This window comes from Plodia interpunctella, chromosome 3 (assembly GCF_027563975.2).
Source record: "Plodia interpunctella isolate USDA-ARS_2022_Savannah chromosome 3, ilPloInte3.2, whole genome shotgun sequence".
Classification (NCBI taxonomy): domain Eukaryota; kingdom Metazoa; phylum Arthropoda; class Insecta; order Lepidoptera; family Pyralidae; genus Plodia; species Plodia interpunctella.
The window spans coordinates 8,771,387-8,789,326 of NC_071296.1; the positions used below are offsets into that span (position 1 = coordinate 8,771,387).

Genomic DNA, 17,940 nt, shown 5'->3' on the forward strand with positions numbered 1-17,940 from the left:
TCATTACACAGTGAGAACGGGAATTTTAACTCCTTCACCAAATAGCGGGTAAAAAGAAATTACAAAAATTTGATACTAAGATAATCATGTATTAAGTTTTATAAATAGTCAAAAAATTAACAAAAGAACCACTGAAAACAGGTACATTTTTACCAATCTCAGAATTTTAAGATTTGCTCCACCCTTTTTAATCCTTAGAAGCTACGAACACTTAACAAGTTTACTTTGCATGCACTACAATACGAATTACACACGCCCGGGCTCATCCCGGGCCAAACTTGTCTAAGTGAATGACTAGGTTGCAAAAGTGATACTCTCGATGCAAAGTTGCCATTGATAATGTCACAGCTATCCTGTTACTTGCGAGTTTTTTAGCAGCTTAGTCAATTTTTATGCAGAAATTTAATTTAATGCAAAATGCCGATTTTCTCATAAATCAGTTTTCAAAGATATATTTCGTTTTTGTCCATATGTTTGAGTCCTGTAATCGGCGTTTACAGAGTAATTTAGGACCTAAACGGTCGATCAAATGGATTTTAAGAAGCTGGCATTTTGATAATAGTTTACCAAGCATTTCCATTACGAAGTCCTTTCCTTCATATTGCAGATACTTATTATTACTAGCTACAAATATATTTTTATTATTTTATACTTATTGCTCATAAAGCATTTTCAGTTTCAAAATCAGAACATTTACCTTACAATACAAATATTTAAACGAGAACGGAAGGGATATTTTATTGTAGACTTTTATAAATTGTAAATATAAGGAAAAGCCGTAAAAATTACACTTTCCAAACTGCTAAAGGAAACACCACGATAACAACATGACGACGGACTACAAGCAGAGATCAAATGAGACATGGCAAGACCTTATGGTCGCTTTCACGTAAAATATTTGTACATTAGCCTCTCACTGATGGTACTGGTTCTTACGTTCAAATTTTGATTTTAATTCGTTGAAATTACAACAAAATCTGTTCAGTTACACCATTTCTGCGGCTGTATTTTTATTTATCGACATGTCAAAACAATAAAAAAAAACTAAAGTAACAGCAGTCGCTTCATTTAAAATTTAAAGAAATCAAATGTTGAACTTCTAAGGAACAGTACCACAATGTTAATAGTTATCACGTCAGTAGACATTAGTAGCAATATACAAAACACTTTCAAAATTTGCATTTTATAAGCAATTAAAGCGAGCCATTTGGACTCCCGAGTTGCTGATCTCATTTGTTTACAACAAAATGTGGAAAACACGGAAGACTTCTAATTTAGTAGTAAATTGCTGGTTAAAATTTCAGGCATCTGGTTATATAGGATTTTGAGTCCTAAATCACAAAGGTCAAAAGTGAAATCAGCTTGCCCGTAGCTGCAGCATTTGCAACTTTGACTTGGATATGATCTTGATCGGAAAAATAGTTTGGCTTGCCATTTCATAAAGGAAATCATAGTGGTTCAAAACCGTTATTTTTCATAGTAATACTGAAACATTAATTTTGTTTCGAGATCACAACTCGGTCTATGGCCGCTAGAAGTGACGCTATTTAGAAGCCTTTCTTCCGGCCCCGCGCCCCCCCCAATGCCACGCCCCGCAGGGAGCGCATGGCCATCGCGCGGTTGAAGTGTCGTTGGGTCTTGTGTTCTTCTGTATCACCGCCGTTGTCCACCGACGATAGGATTACTAGGAGAACGCCCATCACCTAAGAATTAAAAAAGAATATATATATTTTTATCAGCCTATAGGTATATAGACTTGAATAAAAATCTGATGCCAGTGTCAGCAATAACACATTCGATAAAAAATAATGTGGGTATATACTGAAAGTTCAATGGCATTTTAAAGTCCCTACTTCCTCCTCAAGGCGTGACCTGATGATGTAGAGAATTCTTCAAAAAGAAATTTGAACTCTGACATGACGTCACAACCTTTGTGACGTGACGATCTCCCTGATGTAGTCACTGCGATCTGGAGGTCTTGTGTTCTATTCCCAGCGCGGGCAAATATTTGTACTTGTGACCAGATTACAGATTGAATATACAGAGACATGACTATTTGGCAGCGGTCCTGGGGTGTGTTGTGTTGTGTCCATCGGATCCGCGATACAGGCTTTATGTAGGCCGTTGAGTATTGTCCGTTTACGTATGCCTTTAGCCAGTTTTATTTACCTAACCCCCGAACGAATTTCAAAACCAATTAAATTGAAGGAGAGAGTACATACGTACCAACATTGTTTAAATGAGTCGTCCCGAAAAGCATTAACTACAGGTATTTGGGAATTATCACTGCTGAAATGAAATGATGGACTTTTTCCCAGCAGTGAGCATTCCGAAATACCTGTATTTGTAGCTTTTCGAGAAATAAGTACAAAATGATGGTCTAATTTCTACAAAAATGCTTTAACTTTGACATACCAAGCACACAATGATGAGTAGCGTGTACACGTGAACAGAAGCTTCCGGTATATTCTCGATGTCCTTGAGAGCCGCTAGCGCCGGTTCGAAGTCTGGCCGCAAGTCCAAAGCGTGCCGGAGATGCACTGCTGCCTCCTGTACATACACAACTATTGTGGTCAACAAGCTAACCTCAAATAGTATAGTTTAGGACTAAGCTAATCTGGAATTTTATTAAAAAAATATATTAGCAAAAAAGTGGTACTACATTATTACAAAGTATTATCCTACTAATATTATAAATGTGAAAGTTTGTAAGAATGTGTGTGTGTATATTTATGTATGTTTGTTACTCTTTCACGCAAAATCTACTGGATTACTACTACTACGGATTATTATAAAATTTGGTACGCGGGTAGAATATAACCTGGGTACCTTTTATCCCAAAATTCCTATGGGAGCGAAGCCCCGAGGCGAAACTACTTATAAGAATACTATATTAAAAACAATAGTTTCTATATCAATACCTGATAGTGTCCGTAAGCCTTGAAAATCTCGCCGAGCGTGAAGTACTGTTGCCAAGCGCTGCGGTCCGGCGGCTGCACCTCGAGTGAGCGGCGCGTCAGGTAGATGGCGTCGTCCAGGTACTGCAGGGTGAATAGCACTCGGGCCAGGTTTAGCAGCACCTGCATTCATAACAGGTTACATATGGGGTAACATGGTTATATATGGGGCTGTGAGGCTGATCAGCCCGGGGTCAGCGTAAAAAATAAACCTCGTAGGATTGTTTGGATTTGACTTCGTATACTCTATTTTTATAAAGCCACAGGGTGGATTTCGATGAAATATGGTGCACGGGTAAGACGTAACCTGGTATGGAAAAAGGGTACTTTCATTCCGAAATTCCGACTAGATTGGAGACTCGGGCGCAGCTATATTAGGAATTCTTTAGCTAGTAAAAGGCTTGGTATGGAAAAATATCCATACCAATTTCTTTAGCAAAGCTTTTAAATAATATATTTTCAAAGTAGATTTGGTTATCTTTTACGACCAGCCACCTGCCTGTTATTATACTTTAAATGATTTCTTTAATGATAGACTCGGATAGAATTTAGTGCTAGTATACATTTTAATTCTTTTTTGTTTTAGATTTGTAGTGGATGTGGATAGCATGCTCCTCTTTATTTATTTATATTTGCATACATATATTCGGTAAAACATGTAGGTTTAATTCTTTTTGACATCAATTTGTTATTTGTACTCATGTTTTTGGCAAATAAATGTTTTCTTTCTTTCTTTCTTTCTGCCCGGCGTCAGCCCTTGAAAGTTATTGTTGCCTATCAACTGCCAAGGCTATATGTCACCTGCACAGGTCACCTGGCATCATACGTCATCATCAACGGGAGAATATGTAATGTATAGATGTGAATATGTATGTTGACATAATCAAGTACACATTTTTTCAAATATCCCACTGCATTAAGAAGTTTGGTTTGTTGATACAACACAACCTACTTTGTTTTTGCGTTTTCTATAGCAATGTTTTTTACACAACGACAAAATGTGTCTGTATCTTATAACCTTTATGACAAATATACATCCTAAAATTGCTACTATCCTACTTTATATAATAACTTTACTACGAGAAATTTAAAAAAGAAAAAAAATTGGTTTTCACAAAATTAGTATTATAAATGTGAATTTCGAAATTCGGGGAAAATTGGTACATGGATATAATAACGTGGTATGGAAAAGAAAGGTGAAAAAGTTTACTTACACATAATTAGGGGTACCTATTTCTAAATTCTATAGTGATTGACATGAAAGTTTACACATTATTAAAAGTATTGCATGAAATGGTCCCAGATTGAGAGGACTGATCATTAGGTACTTGTGCTCGCCTCACCAACCCGGAAATAAAGGTACTTATGCCTGGACTTTGTTCAAAGAAATTCTGATCAATTAAAATATTACCTCTGAATTGTAAGGAGACACGGCGAGAGCTCGCCTGAAGCACTCAATGGACTGTCTCGTGTCCCCCTTGATCCTCCAAAAGTTCCCAATTTGGTTGTAAAGCTGCACAGACTTCGGTTTCTCACGCTTCGCCTTCTTCAGACGCTTCTCCAGTGTGTTTATGTCTAACTCAGTCACACCATTTTTGTATGATTTCTTCTTTGTGAATATAAGAGCTACCTGGAAAAATAATATAATAAATACATTGTGTCAACATTTTCGAATTATACAAAAGAAATAGTGAAGGTGTGAAATTTTCCTGAATGTTTTCTAATGATGCAATGAAAATCCTAGTGTTTTCTACTAAAAATAGAGGACTAATTCTACATAAGAGGAAAACAACAACTCATGGCTGCAACCCATGGCTGCAACCACTCAACTTTTTTTTAACCAACATTTTCCTATATTGCGTAACTTTGCAAGATGAATATATGGTACTTATTTTAGAAAAACATTGCTCGCCCAATCAGTGTTAATAGAAATAATCTTTTTATACACATAATGTTTCTTTAATGCCTAAAAATAAGTATTTGTTGCTTTTCTTTTCTTCATTCCTTTACACATACTGCTTAAACTAGCTAATTGCACGCGTTTGTCAGGAGGTAAAATTCCATACTCAATTTAATGTTTCTAAGCCTAATAGACAGACTTAGACAGATGCTGGTGCATAAAATAGTGTAAACTAGAAGAAGTTAAGCATAAAATTAGGAATTATGAAGCTGCTTGGCCATAAAAATCTAAACCAACAGAGTTGACATTATTTAAAAATTTTAGTGTTGAGATTGACATCCATTCTGAGACAAATGTCTTGTTTATGTTTGGCAAATGTACTGAAAAAAATAATATGTACAATATGTAAATAATTAACAGTGTAATCTAGCCCTGTTATTAATAAATATGTTAAATCAATACTACACTTTGCAAAACATAACTTGAGTTATATGACAGTATGCTTTAGCTTTTTTATGAATAACAAGGTTTTCCATAACTAAGAGTACCTGTGGCTCTGGTACATTGGGATGTCGATGTCGTCGAGCTACCCCCACCAGGTTGTCGTAATATGTGAAGTTGACAGCCTTGCCGCAGTCCAAATATTCATCATCAGCTTCACCATTTACTTCAGCCGGTGTAGACTCATCACCATTTTCAGGCCCAGTTCTGATGTGGAATTTTGAAGGGTTAAAAAATGTTCTTATTCCTTTTGAAGTTGTTTGAGAGGATGAACAATTACCAATCTCTTTCACAGACAAATAATTAGATTTTAGTAATTTCAAACCCAGGGAGGGTTATGAATAGACTAAATAAATTTTGTTTGTGTATTACATTAGCAATTGCCAATAACTAGATTATGATAAGTGACATAATATGGTTCAATCAATAATATTAAAATAGTATATTATGTCAAATTCCTACAGATTGTTGCAAGTATGTAGTAAAAACACAGTTATTACAATAAAACATTACATTTTAATAGTTTTATAGTTTTTTTTGTACTTAGATATGAAAACAAATTAAATAAAGGTTAGGTACCTTTGTTGTTCATAGATTTGGCAGTCTGTACAAAACATATCAAATCCAAGTTTTGTCCAAGTATTACCATAGTAGATTGTTGAAGTTATAATGTTGAAAATAGAGTCATCTTCAGTCATTGGGGGTTTGTCAACAGCATCCACATCCTAAAACAAAAAATACCATGCACACAGTTGACATTTTAATAACATATGGTTATCAGAGGCTTCACTTTGAGAACACAAGTAAGCCACAATTTCAAGGTAGTTAAGGTAATATAAAAGATCAGATAAAGTAAGATGAAAGGTTTATGTGTACATATGTAGTACATTGATTATATAAATGTTAAGAAATTAAGAATAGAGTTCTGTCTAACCTGGGCTATTATGGTTCCGTCAACGATTTGGTCTTCTTCAACACTAAGTTTCCAAACATTCGAAGTGCGAGAGTTAGTGGCGATAATTTGGAAAGAAAATATATACAGAACCAAACAAGTTAAGTATGGCGAGTCCCACATTTTGGTCACTAAATACAAGCCTATGCATGTAATGGGGTTTCACATAAATTTTTTTCAAATAACTTTCACATACGGAATAACACCATTCACAGGCAAGAAATAACTCGGCAATAAATTTAATAAAATCGCAATGGATTCACCTTCCTTCTCGTTATTTTGACAGCAAAATAGTGCTTGCTTTGATGATATTTACTTATTTACTGTCTGTCGAATCGATAATCGATAAGTTAATCATAATCGTGTACAGTCGACGGTATAAAGGCCTAATCCAAAGGCGAACAAAGCCGCGACTTTGTGTTTCTGGCTAGTCAACTCAAGCATACTACATACCAACATTACAATATAAATAAAAAAAAATGTATGACGCTTAATATTTTAACGTCATGACGTTGACTTTGATTTGTTATGTTAACTGTTGAGTTGAGAGTTGAGTAGTAATGATTGATAGAGCATTGATTAGCTTTCTATGCACTTTACAGTTTGGTTCTTTTTTGTGAAATTGTGGATCAGTAGTTAAATAAATTATTGTCTTAATACAATGCTACGATATCGTATTTATTAACCAGCCCATAAATTCAAACAAAATGAAGAAAGAACGCACTGGTGATAACTGCAGACCGTTTAAATTATAAGTATCTTTTAGTATGTTTATATAAAAAATAATAATTCTGATTTTATGTCAGATTATTTATTTACATATTTAACTATTACAGCTCATCAGATATTAAGTTTAACTGGAATAAGCTTTGAAAGGAGGAGTATTATTGTAAGTGTTTTTCTATCAAAAGTAACCCTTTGTAATGTTAAGAAATTATAAAATACTTACATACTGTTCCTCTGTTTATTTTTTAGGGTTTTGTAGAACTGACGATTGTTCCACTTAAAGATAACTTACGCTACATTCGGCTCAATGCTAAACAGTGTCGCATCTATCGTGTATGTCTGAATGATCAGTATGAAGCCAATTTTCAATATTGTGATCCATTTCTCGATATCTGTCAGGCTGATCCCAATACGTGAGTATATTTATATTCCATTGAAATTGATGCTGAAAAAGCTTAGACTTTTGCTATATAAAAACTTAAAGTTGATCTTTACCATGGCTAAGTGCCATTTTGGAGGGAATGACATTTAAAAGTACCTACTTAAAGTTAGTAGGTAGCTACTTAAAGTTTAAAAGTTCAGTTGTCAATCAATTGAAGAATGGGTGTTGATCATCAAATCTTGACCATTATGGCTTGGTTTAAAAGTTTGTTACTTGGTTCCCAGTTTCTTCTCTTTATTGACAAACTGTATGTGGGAAAATAATAAGTATCTAAAATCTGTTTCATAGGAGATCATTGGAAGTCTTCTCTCAGTATCACTTAGCAGCGGCTCAAAAAATAGACCCAGATCACAATTCAGGCGAACTTCACATCCAAGTTCCTGATGAAGCTGCCCATCTGGTGGGGGAGGGAAGAGGGCTGCGGATTGGAATCGAGTTCTCTTTGGAGTCGCCGCAAGGTGGCATGCACTTTGTTGTGCCTGAAGGAGAAGGGAGTCTTGTGGAGGTATGCTTGTCCTTTATATTTATCTATAATTTGAATTTATATTCATCTAAAATTTATAGTCTCAAATATTGTTGATTTATTTAAAAACTTTATTGCACAAAATTACAAAATTTATGTACATCTATGGACTTAGTCCATATGGCATATACACATAATGTATATTTCTTACTCACCCCCACTCACATTTTCGTGTTGCATATGTCTTTGAACAGTATCTATGTATTCAACATAGATTTTTACACGCGACATTCATCACACATGAAAAACTACTGTCTAGAAATGACCATCATTGCTATTTTTCAGAAATCAGCTCACATGTTCACCTACGGCCACTCTTCCCGCCTCTGGTTCCCCTGCGTGGACAGCTATGCTGAGCCATGCACCTGGAAGCTGGAGTTCACTGTTGATGAGAGTTTAACTGTAGTGTCTTGTGGGGAGTTGGTTGATGTGATATTCACTCCGGACCATCGACGAAAGACATTCCATTATGTAGTGAACACACCAGCTTGTGCACCTAACATAGGTTTGGCTATTGGGTAAGTTTAGTTATTTATCAGCATGATAAAAATATAGCTAATTAAACATGTGAATTGATTTGTACCCTTCTAATTTTATCACCATGTTCTACTTTATAGAACACAAGGGTTTAAAATACTTTTTTTAAATATGGATTTTACAATATTTTTAGTATGGTGAAATAGTTTGATTACTGTTTAAGAATGGAAAGGCGACTTTACCACTATAGTATTGTTAGCTACATAATTATCATGTAATATTTTTTTTAGTCCTTTCGAGACATTTGTTGATCCATTCATGAATGAAGTGACCCATTATTGTCTGCCACATTTGTTACAAATTTTGAAGAACACAGTAAGGACATTACATGAAGCTTTTGAGTTTTATGAAGAAACTTTGTCTACAAGGTACCCATATCCTTGCTACAAACAAGTATTTGTGGATGAGGTGAGTTGATATTTTGTTTATTTACAATATTATTTTAACTAATATTTGAACTTATTGACTCCATCTCTTTATTTTTGATTGTAAAGGGAATTTATATCAAAGGGTGAAAAAATGAGATACATGGGCACCCTTCACTTATATTGCCAGGAAATAAATATGAAAATTTTGTATTTAATTCATATAATTGCATTGTTTCAGACGGAAGAAGATGCCACAGCTTACACGACCATGTCAATAATGAGCACCCACCTTCTCCACTCGATCGCGATCATCGACCAGGGCTACATCAGCCGCCGGGCCATGGCCCAAGCCGTGGCCGAACAGTTCTTCGGCTGTTTCATCACAATGCAGAACTGGTCTGACTTGTGGCTCGCTAAGGGTATACCGAATTACCTCTGCGCTTTGTACATTAAGAAGTGTTTCGGGAATAATGAGTATAGATATTGGATTCATCAGGAACTGCAAGAGGTAATATTAATCGTTACTTATTTGACATAATTAAGTTGCTCCTGCGCTTTGTGGCTCTGATAGAAACTGTGAAAACCATCAAATGAGAGAGAGAGACTTTAGTAGTATAATAATTTAAATAGCCAAGGTTAAGGTGTCTCATCTTTTTACAATAAAAAAAAATATAACATCTAATAAAAAATGAAAAAAATAAAAAAAAATAAAACTACAAAGTTCTCTTTTTATTATTTGAGTTGTACTATGTCAGCAGTAAATTTTCCAAATATGAAAAATCTGGAACCCCGGGCAACAGCTATTAGTAAAAAATGTAATACGAACAGGTGGTGAGTTACGAAGAGCAATACGGCGGAATAATTCTGGATCCGTGGCAGCCGCCCGCCACGGGCGCGCGTCCTGACGTCAAGGATTTCTACTTCCCCGTGCGGAATGTCCACACCATGTCTCCTAGATATATGGAGGTAATATTGACTGTATACTAAACCCCATTTGTTTAGGTATTTTGAGCTCGGAAATCGACAACACAACGAAAATAACCTTTGACTTACTTTATTTTACAGGTCATGCGAAAAAAATCGCACCTGGTACTGCGTATGTTGGAGCAGCGTATTGGCCAAGAGCTGTTACTACAAGTCTTCAACAAGCAATTGTCTCTGGCCACGCAAGCGGCCAACACGAAAATCGGCAGTAGACTTTGGGGCCAGCTGCTGTTATCAACTAATTCATTTGTGAAAGCAATATTCACGGTGACAGGGAAACATATGGCCGTGTTCGTTGATCAGTGGGTCCGGACGGGCGGACACGCGAAATTCCATCTCACTTCAGTTTTCAATCGGAAAAGGTAAGAATTCTATGGCTTTAGAGTGCAGTCATATTAAGCTACTCAAAATAATTCCAAATTCGCAGTTATTGCCACCGCATAGAGTTCATGCAGGGTAACTGATATTAGCAGAGGTTGACTGTACGACAAATTTACAAAAATATAATAAATTTACCGTTTCTTTTCAAAATTTTACAAGGTCCGTCTAAAAATATACATTTATAATTTTTATGTTGCCCTTCATGGTTGTCACATCCTGGTCCTCCATTGAAGTCCTGAGGTTTGAATTATCTTTTACTGATAGTTCTAGCTCTTACATATCATCGACACTCTCATTTATCTATCGTAAAATATAGTACTTATACTATTTATTTAATTAACAGAAACACGATCGAGCTGGAGATCCGTCAAGACCACGTCCACGACCGGGGCATACGCAAATACGTCGGCCCCCTACTAGTGCAGTTGCAGGAACTGGACGGCACATTCAAACACACGCTGCAGATAGAGAACACGGTCGTCAAGGCGGACATCACGTGCCACAGCAAGAACAGAAGGAATAAGAAAAAGAAGATACCACTGTGTACTGGAGAAGAAGTCGATATGGATCTGTCGGCTATGGAGTGAGTTTGGTTATATTTTTTGTGGGTGGTATTAAAGTAAATAGTAGTTTTCTATAGTTCTTCTTATAGTTATACTAGTTGCGCCCCGGGGCTTCACTCCCGTGGGAATTTCGGGATAACTTTCGGTTATCAGGCGTCTTAACTGCTTAACTACCACCGTTTTGCGTTGTTTGTTTTATTTTTAAGTAAGGTTGATGATGTTTATGATCTAACATTATATTTTCAGTGACTCTCCAGTACTCTGGATCCGTCTCGACCCCGAGATGTCGCTCTTGCGCAGCACCGTGATATCCCAGCCGGACTACCAATGGCAGTACCAATTGCGACACGAACGTGACGTCACAGCTCAAAGCGAGGCCATAGACGCGTTGCACAATTATCCAGAACCATCGACAAGGAAAGCCCTCACGGATACCATAGAGAACGAACACGCGTATTATAAGATTAGGTGCAGAGCTGCGCATTGTTTGACCAAGGTATGATGTTTTCTTTTCAGACGATCTATGTTTAGCCTGCATCCTTCCAGCCTGCCTGTAGTCATCGTGCCGGACTGTTACACAGGAGATTCCAGGTTCAATCCCAGGTTAGGTCAAAATGGAAAATGATATTTTTCAGGTTGACCTGGTTTTTGAACGTTTGTCTTGTTCGTTGAGTTTGTGTATTATAAATACAAGTCTCGAACTTTTTTGATAACAATCTGTGTGATTTATTTTCTTTCACCATAAGCAAGTCAGTCTAATGAAAACTACCGTACATGAGTTAAATTAACATAAAAACTCATAAGGCCTGTGTAGAATTTGAACAGTGGGATTCTGTGCGCATGCAAACTTCCACAATCACCCCTACAGAACAGCCATTTTGTTATAATTTGTTGTTTTTAGGTAGCGAACGCAATGATCAGTTCGTGGGCGGGCCCGCCGGCAATGTTAACGATATTCCGCAAGATGTTTGGCTCATTCTCAGCGCCGCATATAATAAAACAGAACAATTTCGATAATCTGCAACATTATTTCCTGCAGAAGACCATACCCGTCGCAATGGCAGGTAAATGTTTCATAGATCGTTAGATAACCTATTTGTTTCTCGCCTCATTACACATTCAATATTTATATTTGATAATGAAACGCGAAAATTTAAAATTAATTACATAAGATATAATTTTTAAAAACCATAAAAATATCGTGACTTTATTAGCCTGTCGGATCGCTACGTGCCATTTGAAAAAATCATAAATTTTTAACTTATTTTGCTGCAATTACGTATTAATAAAAATATACTACTAAAAGTTCAGTTAAATAGTTTCAGTTTTTTCAAGAACAGTGAGAAATAAATATTTTCAAGTATATATAGAAACATAGTAAAATAACGTAATGTGATTTTTCTTCAGGTTTACGAAACATTCACGGCATATGTCCTCCAGAGGTAGTTCGGTTCCTGCTGGACCTGTTCAAGTATAACGACAACTCTAAGAATCATTTTTCGGACAACTATTATAAAGCTGCGTTGGTGGACGCTTTAGCTGCTACCATTACACCTGTCATATCAGTATTGCAACCTGTGAGTATTAAATTAAATTATTAACAGTTAATTTATTAATTACTAAATGTTGCCCGGGGCTTCGCTCCCGTGGGAATTTTGAGATAAATATAGCCTATTTTGGATAATGTATCTTTCTAATGGGATTTTTTGAAATCGGTTCGGTAGTTTCGGAAATTACCCGCCTCAATCATACAAACTCACAAACGCTTACCTCTTTATAATAATAGTATAGATTTATATATTATCTTGTGTCAAATTTCCTATATGCAACACAGTATATAATTATGTGTTGCCATATGTATGTTTAGAAAAAAGACGCGGTGAATGGTCACCGCGTCTTTTTTCTAAAGGCACGACAAGGAAATTAAAGATACCGAAGATCATGCGAAGTGGATAAGGAAAAATAGGAAAGTGGCCCCTGGGCTCAGACGTTCTGCAGCTGGAAAAAAAAACCGGGAAAATACTCGGGTGACAGTTAAAATTAATAAAAAGATTCTCGCATTTTTAGGGTGCGCCCATAACTGCGGATTCGCTGTCGGCCGACACAAAACTGGTGTTAGAAGAAATAACGAGAGTGTTGAATTTGGAGAAAGTGTTGCCATGCTACAAGAACACTGTGTCAGTGAGCTGTCTGCGGGCGATCCGCCGCTTGCAGCAGTGTGGCCATCTGCCGAGCATTCCCACCATATTCAGGGCTTATGCCCAGTATGGACAATATATTGGTGAGTTTACCTATACATACATACCTACATACATAAATATTATCAACTGTTTACGATGTTGGTAGGTAAGCAGAGACTTGTGTTGATGTTTACTTGTCCTTCTGGGTATTCTAATATAGAGAACCTAGTTTTTCAATAGACGAGAGTTTTATTATCCATATATAGAGATCGTTTTTTTTTTTAATTAAAAAAATATTATTTTATTGTGATAAGAATTGCTGTTATGATATTTTGCGAATGTCTGCAACTTAGGGGAAAAGAGTTATCAACTATAGACTTTTTACATAGGCTACAGGCTAGCAAGCAATCTGTGACTATTTATGAACCTCAATTCTACAGATCCACTATCTAACTCGTAATCTTCGAGTTTCGCGACTCCTCATAAAGGGTAAAAATGTGTAAATAGTATATTTGTAAAAGATAAATAGAAGATTAAATAGGACGACGTTGGAAATTTTAGCTAAGAATACCTAAAATTCCCAACGTCGCCCTATTTAAGCTACTTGATAATTTCTCATTCACCGTTTCTCACATACGTTGAAATCTAATAATCGTTGTCAGACGTGAGGTTGGCCGCGTTTGAATGCCTAGTAGACTTCGTGCGGGTGGACGGCAAGCCGGAAGACCTGTCAGCTCTACTGACGGCAGTGGAGAGCGACGCGGACCCGGGCGTGCGGCACGGGCTGGCGCGGCTGCTGATCAGCAACCCGCCCTTCGAGCGCGCGCAGCGACATCGTCTGGACACCGAGGCTGTGGTGCACAGGTACGTTAACCGAACTGGCTCGTGGTGAGACATCGCCTGGACACCGAGGCTGTGGTGCACAGGTACGTTGACCGAACTGGCTCGTGGTGAGACATCGCCTGGACACCGAGGCTGTGGTGCACAGGTACGTTGACCGAACTGGCTCGTGGTGAGACATCGCCTGGACACCGAGGCTGTGGTGCACAGGTACGTTAACCGAACTGGCTCGTGGTGTGACATCGTCTGGACACTGAGGCTGTGGTGCATAGGTAAGTTGACTGAACTGGCTCGCGATCTTGACTAAAAACTTTTGGAGTGAGTGTTTTGATGAGAGAGAGTGAATTTGATGAGAGTTTGACGAATGAGATGTCGTCATTAGTCTCCCTCCACCATTACGATTTCATAGTAGTTGTGATCAATCTAGCATTATTTACTACTAATTAGAAAAGATAATTTTGAGAAAAAATTAAAACTAGGTAATAAAAATGAACTCCTGTTTGTTTTAGGTTATGGAACAACATAAATAGTCTTTTATCAAACGATGCAAAGTTAAGGTGTGACCTTGTCGACCTGTATTACACTTTGTATGGGCCGAAGCGACCGATTTGCGTGCCGTTGCCCGAAATACAGGCCATGATGAAACAAATGCAACACAAGGAACGCGAGAGATTAGAAAGAGAAAGGGAGCGGGAGCGGGATAGGGAGAAAGAGAGATGGGAAGAAATTGAGACGCAGCCGGCGATTAAGCAGGAGATTCAAGATGGCGTAAGTTTTTTTCTCCTCGTGTAGGTATTACTAATACGTGTTTCTTATTCTAGTTTGATTTGAACACAATTGATTGTATGACGATGTCTATAACTTTCTGTGTGACGTCTGTACTTGACGGCCATTTTGTTATTTTCTCTATGTTTTATGCATGTGACTTGTCATTTTTATTACAGCATTTCAATGAGTTTTTGCACTGTTTAACAAACAGACATGCAGCTAGATGGTCATGTGATGATGGCCTATGTCACACGCGCGTTGTCGGCTCTAAATGCATCTTTTCACGATCTGTTTGAAGAAATCCATGTTGTTTTTAAGAAAAACCATGACAGAAATCTGTCTACACGTTTTTTAAATACTTTTTACCTGTCAGATAAAATTGGAACCTGACGTGGGTCCCATAACAGAGTCCCAGTCGGTAGTGCCTCCTCTGATGGAGACCGATATCAAAGACGATGGTCTGCCTGTCCCGCTGTCCAGCATCAAAGAGGAAGACGTCAAAGTTGACGTCACCACTGTGCAGGATGTCAATCCACATATGTTTGGTGTGGTGAGTACTTATTTACAATTTTTGAAAATAGTTTCCACGATTGGAAATTATACCCTTTGTTTTGTATTCAGTTTTTTTAAATAACTTATTTTATATTCGTGTGTTTTCTACCTACACTTTGTGCAAGAGACCATGTGAGTTAAATGTGGGCTGACGGAAATTAATTGACCGCTAGAGGCGCTGTTTTAGAGTGAGGTTCTTTTGCGGCGCGTATTGTATCTCTAATTATATTGTTTACTTTAATGAGCTTACATTTTAAAGTGCGTCCACATTCACTGCAAGTCAGCACTTTTCTGACATAACTATATAGGACGGCTGCGGGTGGTCGGGCCTTAAGCTCGTCACGCTTATAAATAAATATAAATAAATATATTGGGACAAATCACACAGATTGAGCTAGCCCCAAAGTAAGTTCGAGACTTGTGTTATGGGATACTAACTCAGAGATACTATATTTTATAACAAATATATATATAGATAAACATTCAAAACCCGGGCCAATTAGAAAAATATCATTTTCCATCATGACCCGACCGGGGATCGAACTCGGGACCTCTCGGTTCAGTGGCAAGAACTTTGCCACTGCGCCACCGAGGTCGTCGTCACGCTTAACATCGAGCTAATTATTTTTTTCATAATTAGGATGACACAAAGCGCGAGTACGTATCAGACAACGCGGTGCCGTTACCTGGAATCCCTGGCTCTTCAGGACCCATCGGGTTTGAACCCGGCATGTTCCGACACGACAAAGATGACATCGGCGCTCCTAAGGTAACTATTATTATCGTCGTCAGCTCTTTATACCCCACTGTTGGGTATATAGACCTCATTAAATTTATGCCATTAACCTTTTACCCGTGAACATGATCATAGAATAGTTTCTTCTTGAAAAAAAATCTTTCTGGGTCATTAAAACATAGATAAATCATTGGTCGTCGTGCGGTTTACCGTCGTACGTGAGAGTGAGACAAAAATAGTGTTCCTAGTTTGAATTCACAAAGTTGTCAAAGGAATTTGATTGCGAAATTCTCACTAAAACGTAGAATGTTTACACGTTTCAAAACTGAAGGGCTTTACCATGCAATTAGTAGGTACTCCGAGTACTTACTAAATCCATGGGCGTTACATTATCGAGTGTCTCAATTATTCCATTGACCGAGTGATATAGCGTAGTTCTTCTCGCTCATATAAACCGAGCGAGAGCAAGAAAACAATATTTTGTGCCTCGATTGTTGATGTATGCAGACGTGCCTTGATAAATTACTTAAAATTTTACTATAGCTATGTGATATATTTTGTTAACACGTTTATAACTTAAATATTATGATAACTTAGCCTAATAAATTAGGCTAATGTGTTGCGAAGTAATCTTTTCAATAGTATAATTGTTAAGATGAGTATTCAAGGTTGGGCCAGTGATAAATATTTTAATCAGAATAATTATTTATTCATGATAACAACATTATCATTTATTGTTTGGGTAAATAATCTGTTATTCTTGATATAAATATGTGATTAGGGTTTGTTAAAATGTTTTAATTTTTTCCTAATAATCTTGCAATGTCTGTGTTCATGCATCTTTAATTTGCCGTTTTGAAAATATTAATATCCCTCGATCGCGAAATACTACGCGGCGGGTTAATAATTATCTAACTACTGATAAAAACATATATTTATAATCACGAACATCCGCGATATGAGATTTAGAACAAAATAAGTATAATTTATTAAAGATTAGTAACAAAATAAGTATAATTGATTGTTACATAATCTTCTGTTCTTACTTGTAGCTATATGACTCTTCTTTCTCTCTTATCGTCATGCTATACTGTTATTTTGTATATCTCAATAAAACAATAGTATAACACGCAACATAATTCCAGGCCAAGAAGAAGAAGAAAGAGAAAAAGAAGCACAAACATAAGCATAAACACAAACACAGCAGCAAGGACAAGGCAAAGGAGCACAAAGACAGAGATCGCTCGATGTTACCCAGGCCTCCATCTAGCACTGAACATCTAAAAATTAAAGAGGAGACGAGAGAAACATTAAGTTCGTTTAGTTCCAGCCAGAGCCCTTCTGAAGATGTTTCCTCAATGCCTAGTAATATGAGTTTCTGAACAAATAAATTGTGTACGCGAGATGAATGTATGTGTTAGAGTAGTAAGGAAAATTGGCAAAATACCGCTTGTTGCTACGGTATTTTTCCGTCTGTATTTGACAAAGAGATTAGAGAAATTGTTTGTTTCTTTAATGCCTAGTGTTATCATCGTTTGAATGGGTTAGAGCGAATGAGAAGAACTGTTAGAATATTCTAGAATTCATTATCTTTCGGATACGGTCACTATATTATGTTTTTTGGAAACCTATAATTTGAGTACTAAGTATAATGAGCCACATGGTGAAGACTCGAATATTGTAACAAAGACGGATATAAGAATAATAAAAATATATTTCTATTAAATGTTTGTATTAATTTTAGCTGTATTGTAACGTATCGTAGCCCTTATTCCTCAGTGTTCCACCGACTAGACATCCGTTGGGGCATCGAAGATCATTTTTTCCTCTTCGATCTTTTGGTGGGGATCAAGATGCCACGTGCTTGTTAATTAATGACACAACATTTTAAAGTCATTCATTACGACATCAATGCTGATAAAAATATGAATGACATTTATGCGAAGTAAAGGAATCCCTCGCTGAGGAAGGAACCGGGACATACTCAAATGAGAGAGAGAGAGAATGAATAAGTGACGAAACATATCGCA

General features: G+C 36.9%; 2 protein-coding genes across 2 annotated transcripts; one reads left to right on the top strand and one right to left on the bottom strand.

Moving 5' to 3' along the window:
* Positions 1–68: 68 nt before the first annotated feature.
* Positions 69–6,597, bottom strand: LOC128683563 (uncharacterized). The gene is made up of 7 exons (XM_053769316.2): positions 6,293–6,597; positions 5,938–6,083; positions 5,406–5,565; positions 4,369–4,587; positions 2,922–3,080; positions 2,416–2,550; positions 69–1,703 (listed from the first exon to the last, which is right to left on the bottom strand). The coding sequence occupies exons 1-7, from the start codon at positions 6,431–6,433 to the stop codon at positions 1,548–1,550; spliced, it is 1,116 nt and encodes a 371-aa protein (XP_053625291.1). The 5' UTR covers positions 6,434–6,597; the 3' UTR covers positions 69–1,547.
* A 281-nt stretch (positions 6,598–6,878) lies between these two features.
* Positions 6,879–17,636, top strand: Taf2 (TBP-associated factor 2). Its single transcript, XM_053769213.2, has 19 exons — positions 6,879–7,061; positions 7,145–7,199; positions 7,286–7,449; positions 7,767–7,983; positions 8,287–8,519; positions 8,769–8,946; positions 9,145–9,414; positions 9,735–9,872; positions 9,972–10,252; positions 10,615–10,854; positions 11,081–11,330; positions 11,736–11,898; positions 12,242–12,411; positions 12,902–13,115; positions 13,677–13,878; positions 14,364–14,622; positions 14,996–15,172; positions 15,815–15,943; positions 17,056–17,636. The coding sequence occupies exons 1-19, from the start codon at positions 7,018–7,020 to the stop codon at positions 17,290–17,292; spliced, it is 3,621 nt and encodes a 1,206-aa protein (XP_053625188.1). The 5' UTR covers positions 6,879–7,017; the 3' UTR covers positions 17,293–17,636.
* Positions 17,637–17,940: the final 304 nt, after the last annotated feature.

Excerpts from the sequence above, each read along its gene's own strand:
- Taf2 (XM_053769213.2), top strand. The coding sequence starts at position 7,018 with ATGAAGAAAGAACGCACTGGTGATAACTGCAGACCGTTTAAATT. Across the intron at positions 10,253-10,614 it reads TCAGTTTTCAATCGGAAAAG|AAACACGATCGAGCTGGAGA; the intron begins GTAAGAATTCTA and ends TTTAATTAACAG. Across the intron at positions 15,944-17,055 it reads ATGACATCGGCGCTCCTAAG|GCCAAGAAGAAGAAGAAAGA; the intron begins GTAACTATTATT and ends ACATAATTCCAG.
- LOC128683563 (XM_053769316.2), bottom strand. The coding sequence starts at position 6,433 with ATGTGGGACTCGCCATACTTAACTTGTTTGGTTCTGTATATATTTTCT. Across the intron at positions 6,084-6,292 it reads ACGGAACCATAATAGCCCAG|GATGTGGATGCTGTTGACAA; the intron begins GTTAGACAGAAC and ends TTTTTGTTTTAG. Across the intron at positions 3,081-4,368 it reads TGTCTCCTTACAATTCAGAG|GTGCTGCTAAACCTGGCCCG; the intron begins GTAATATTTTAA and ends TTATGAATGCAG.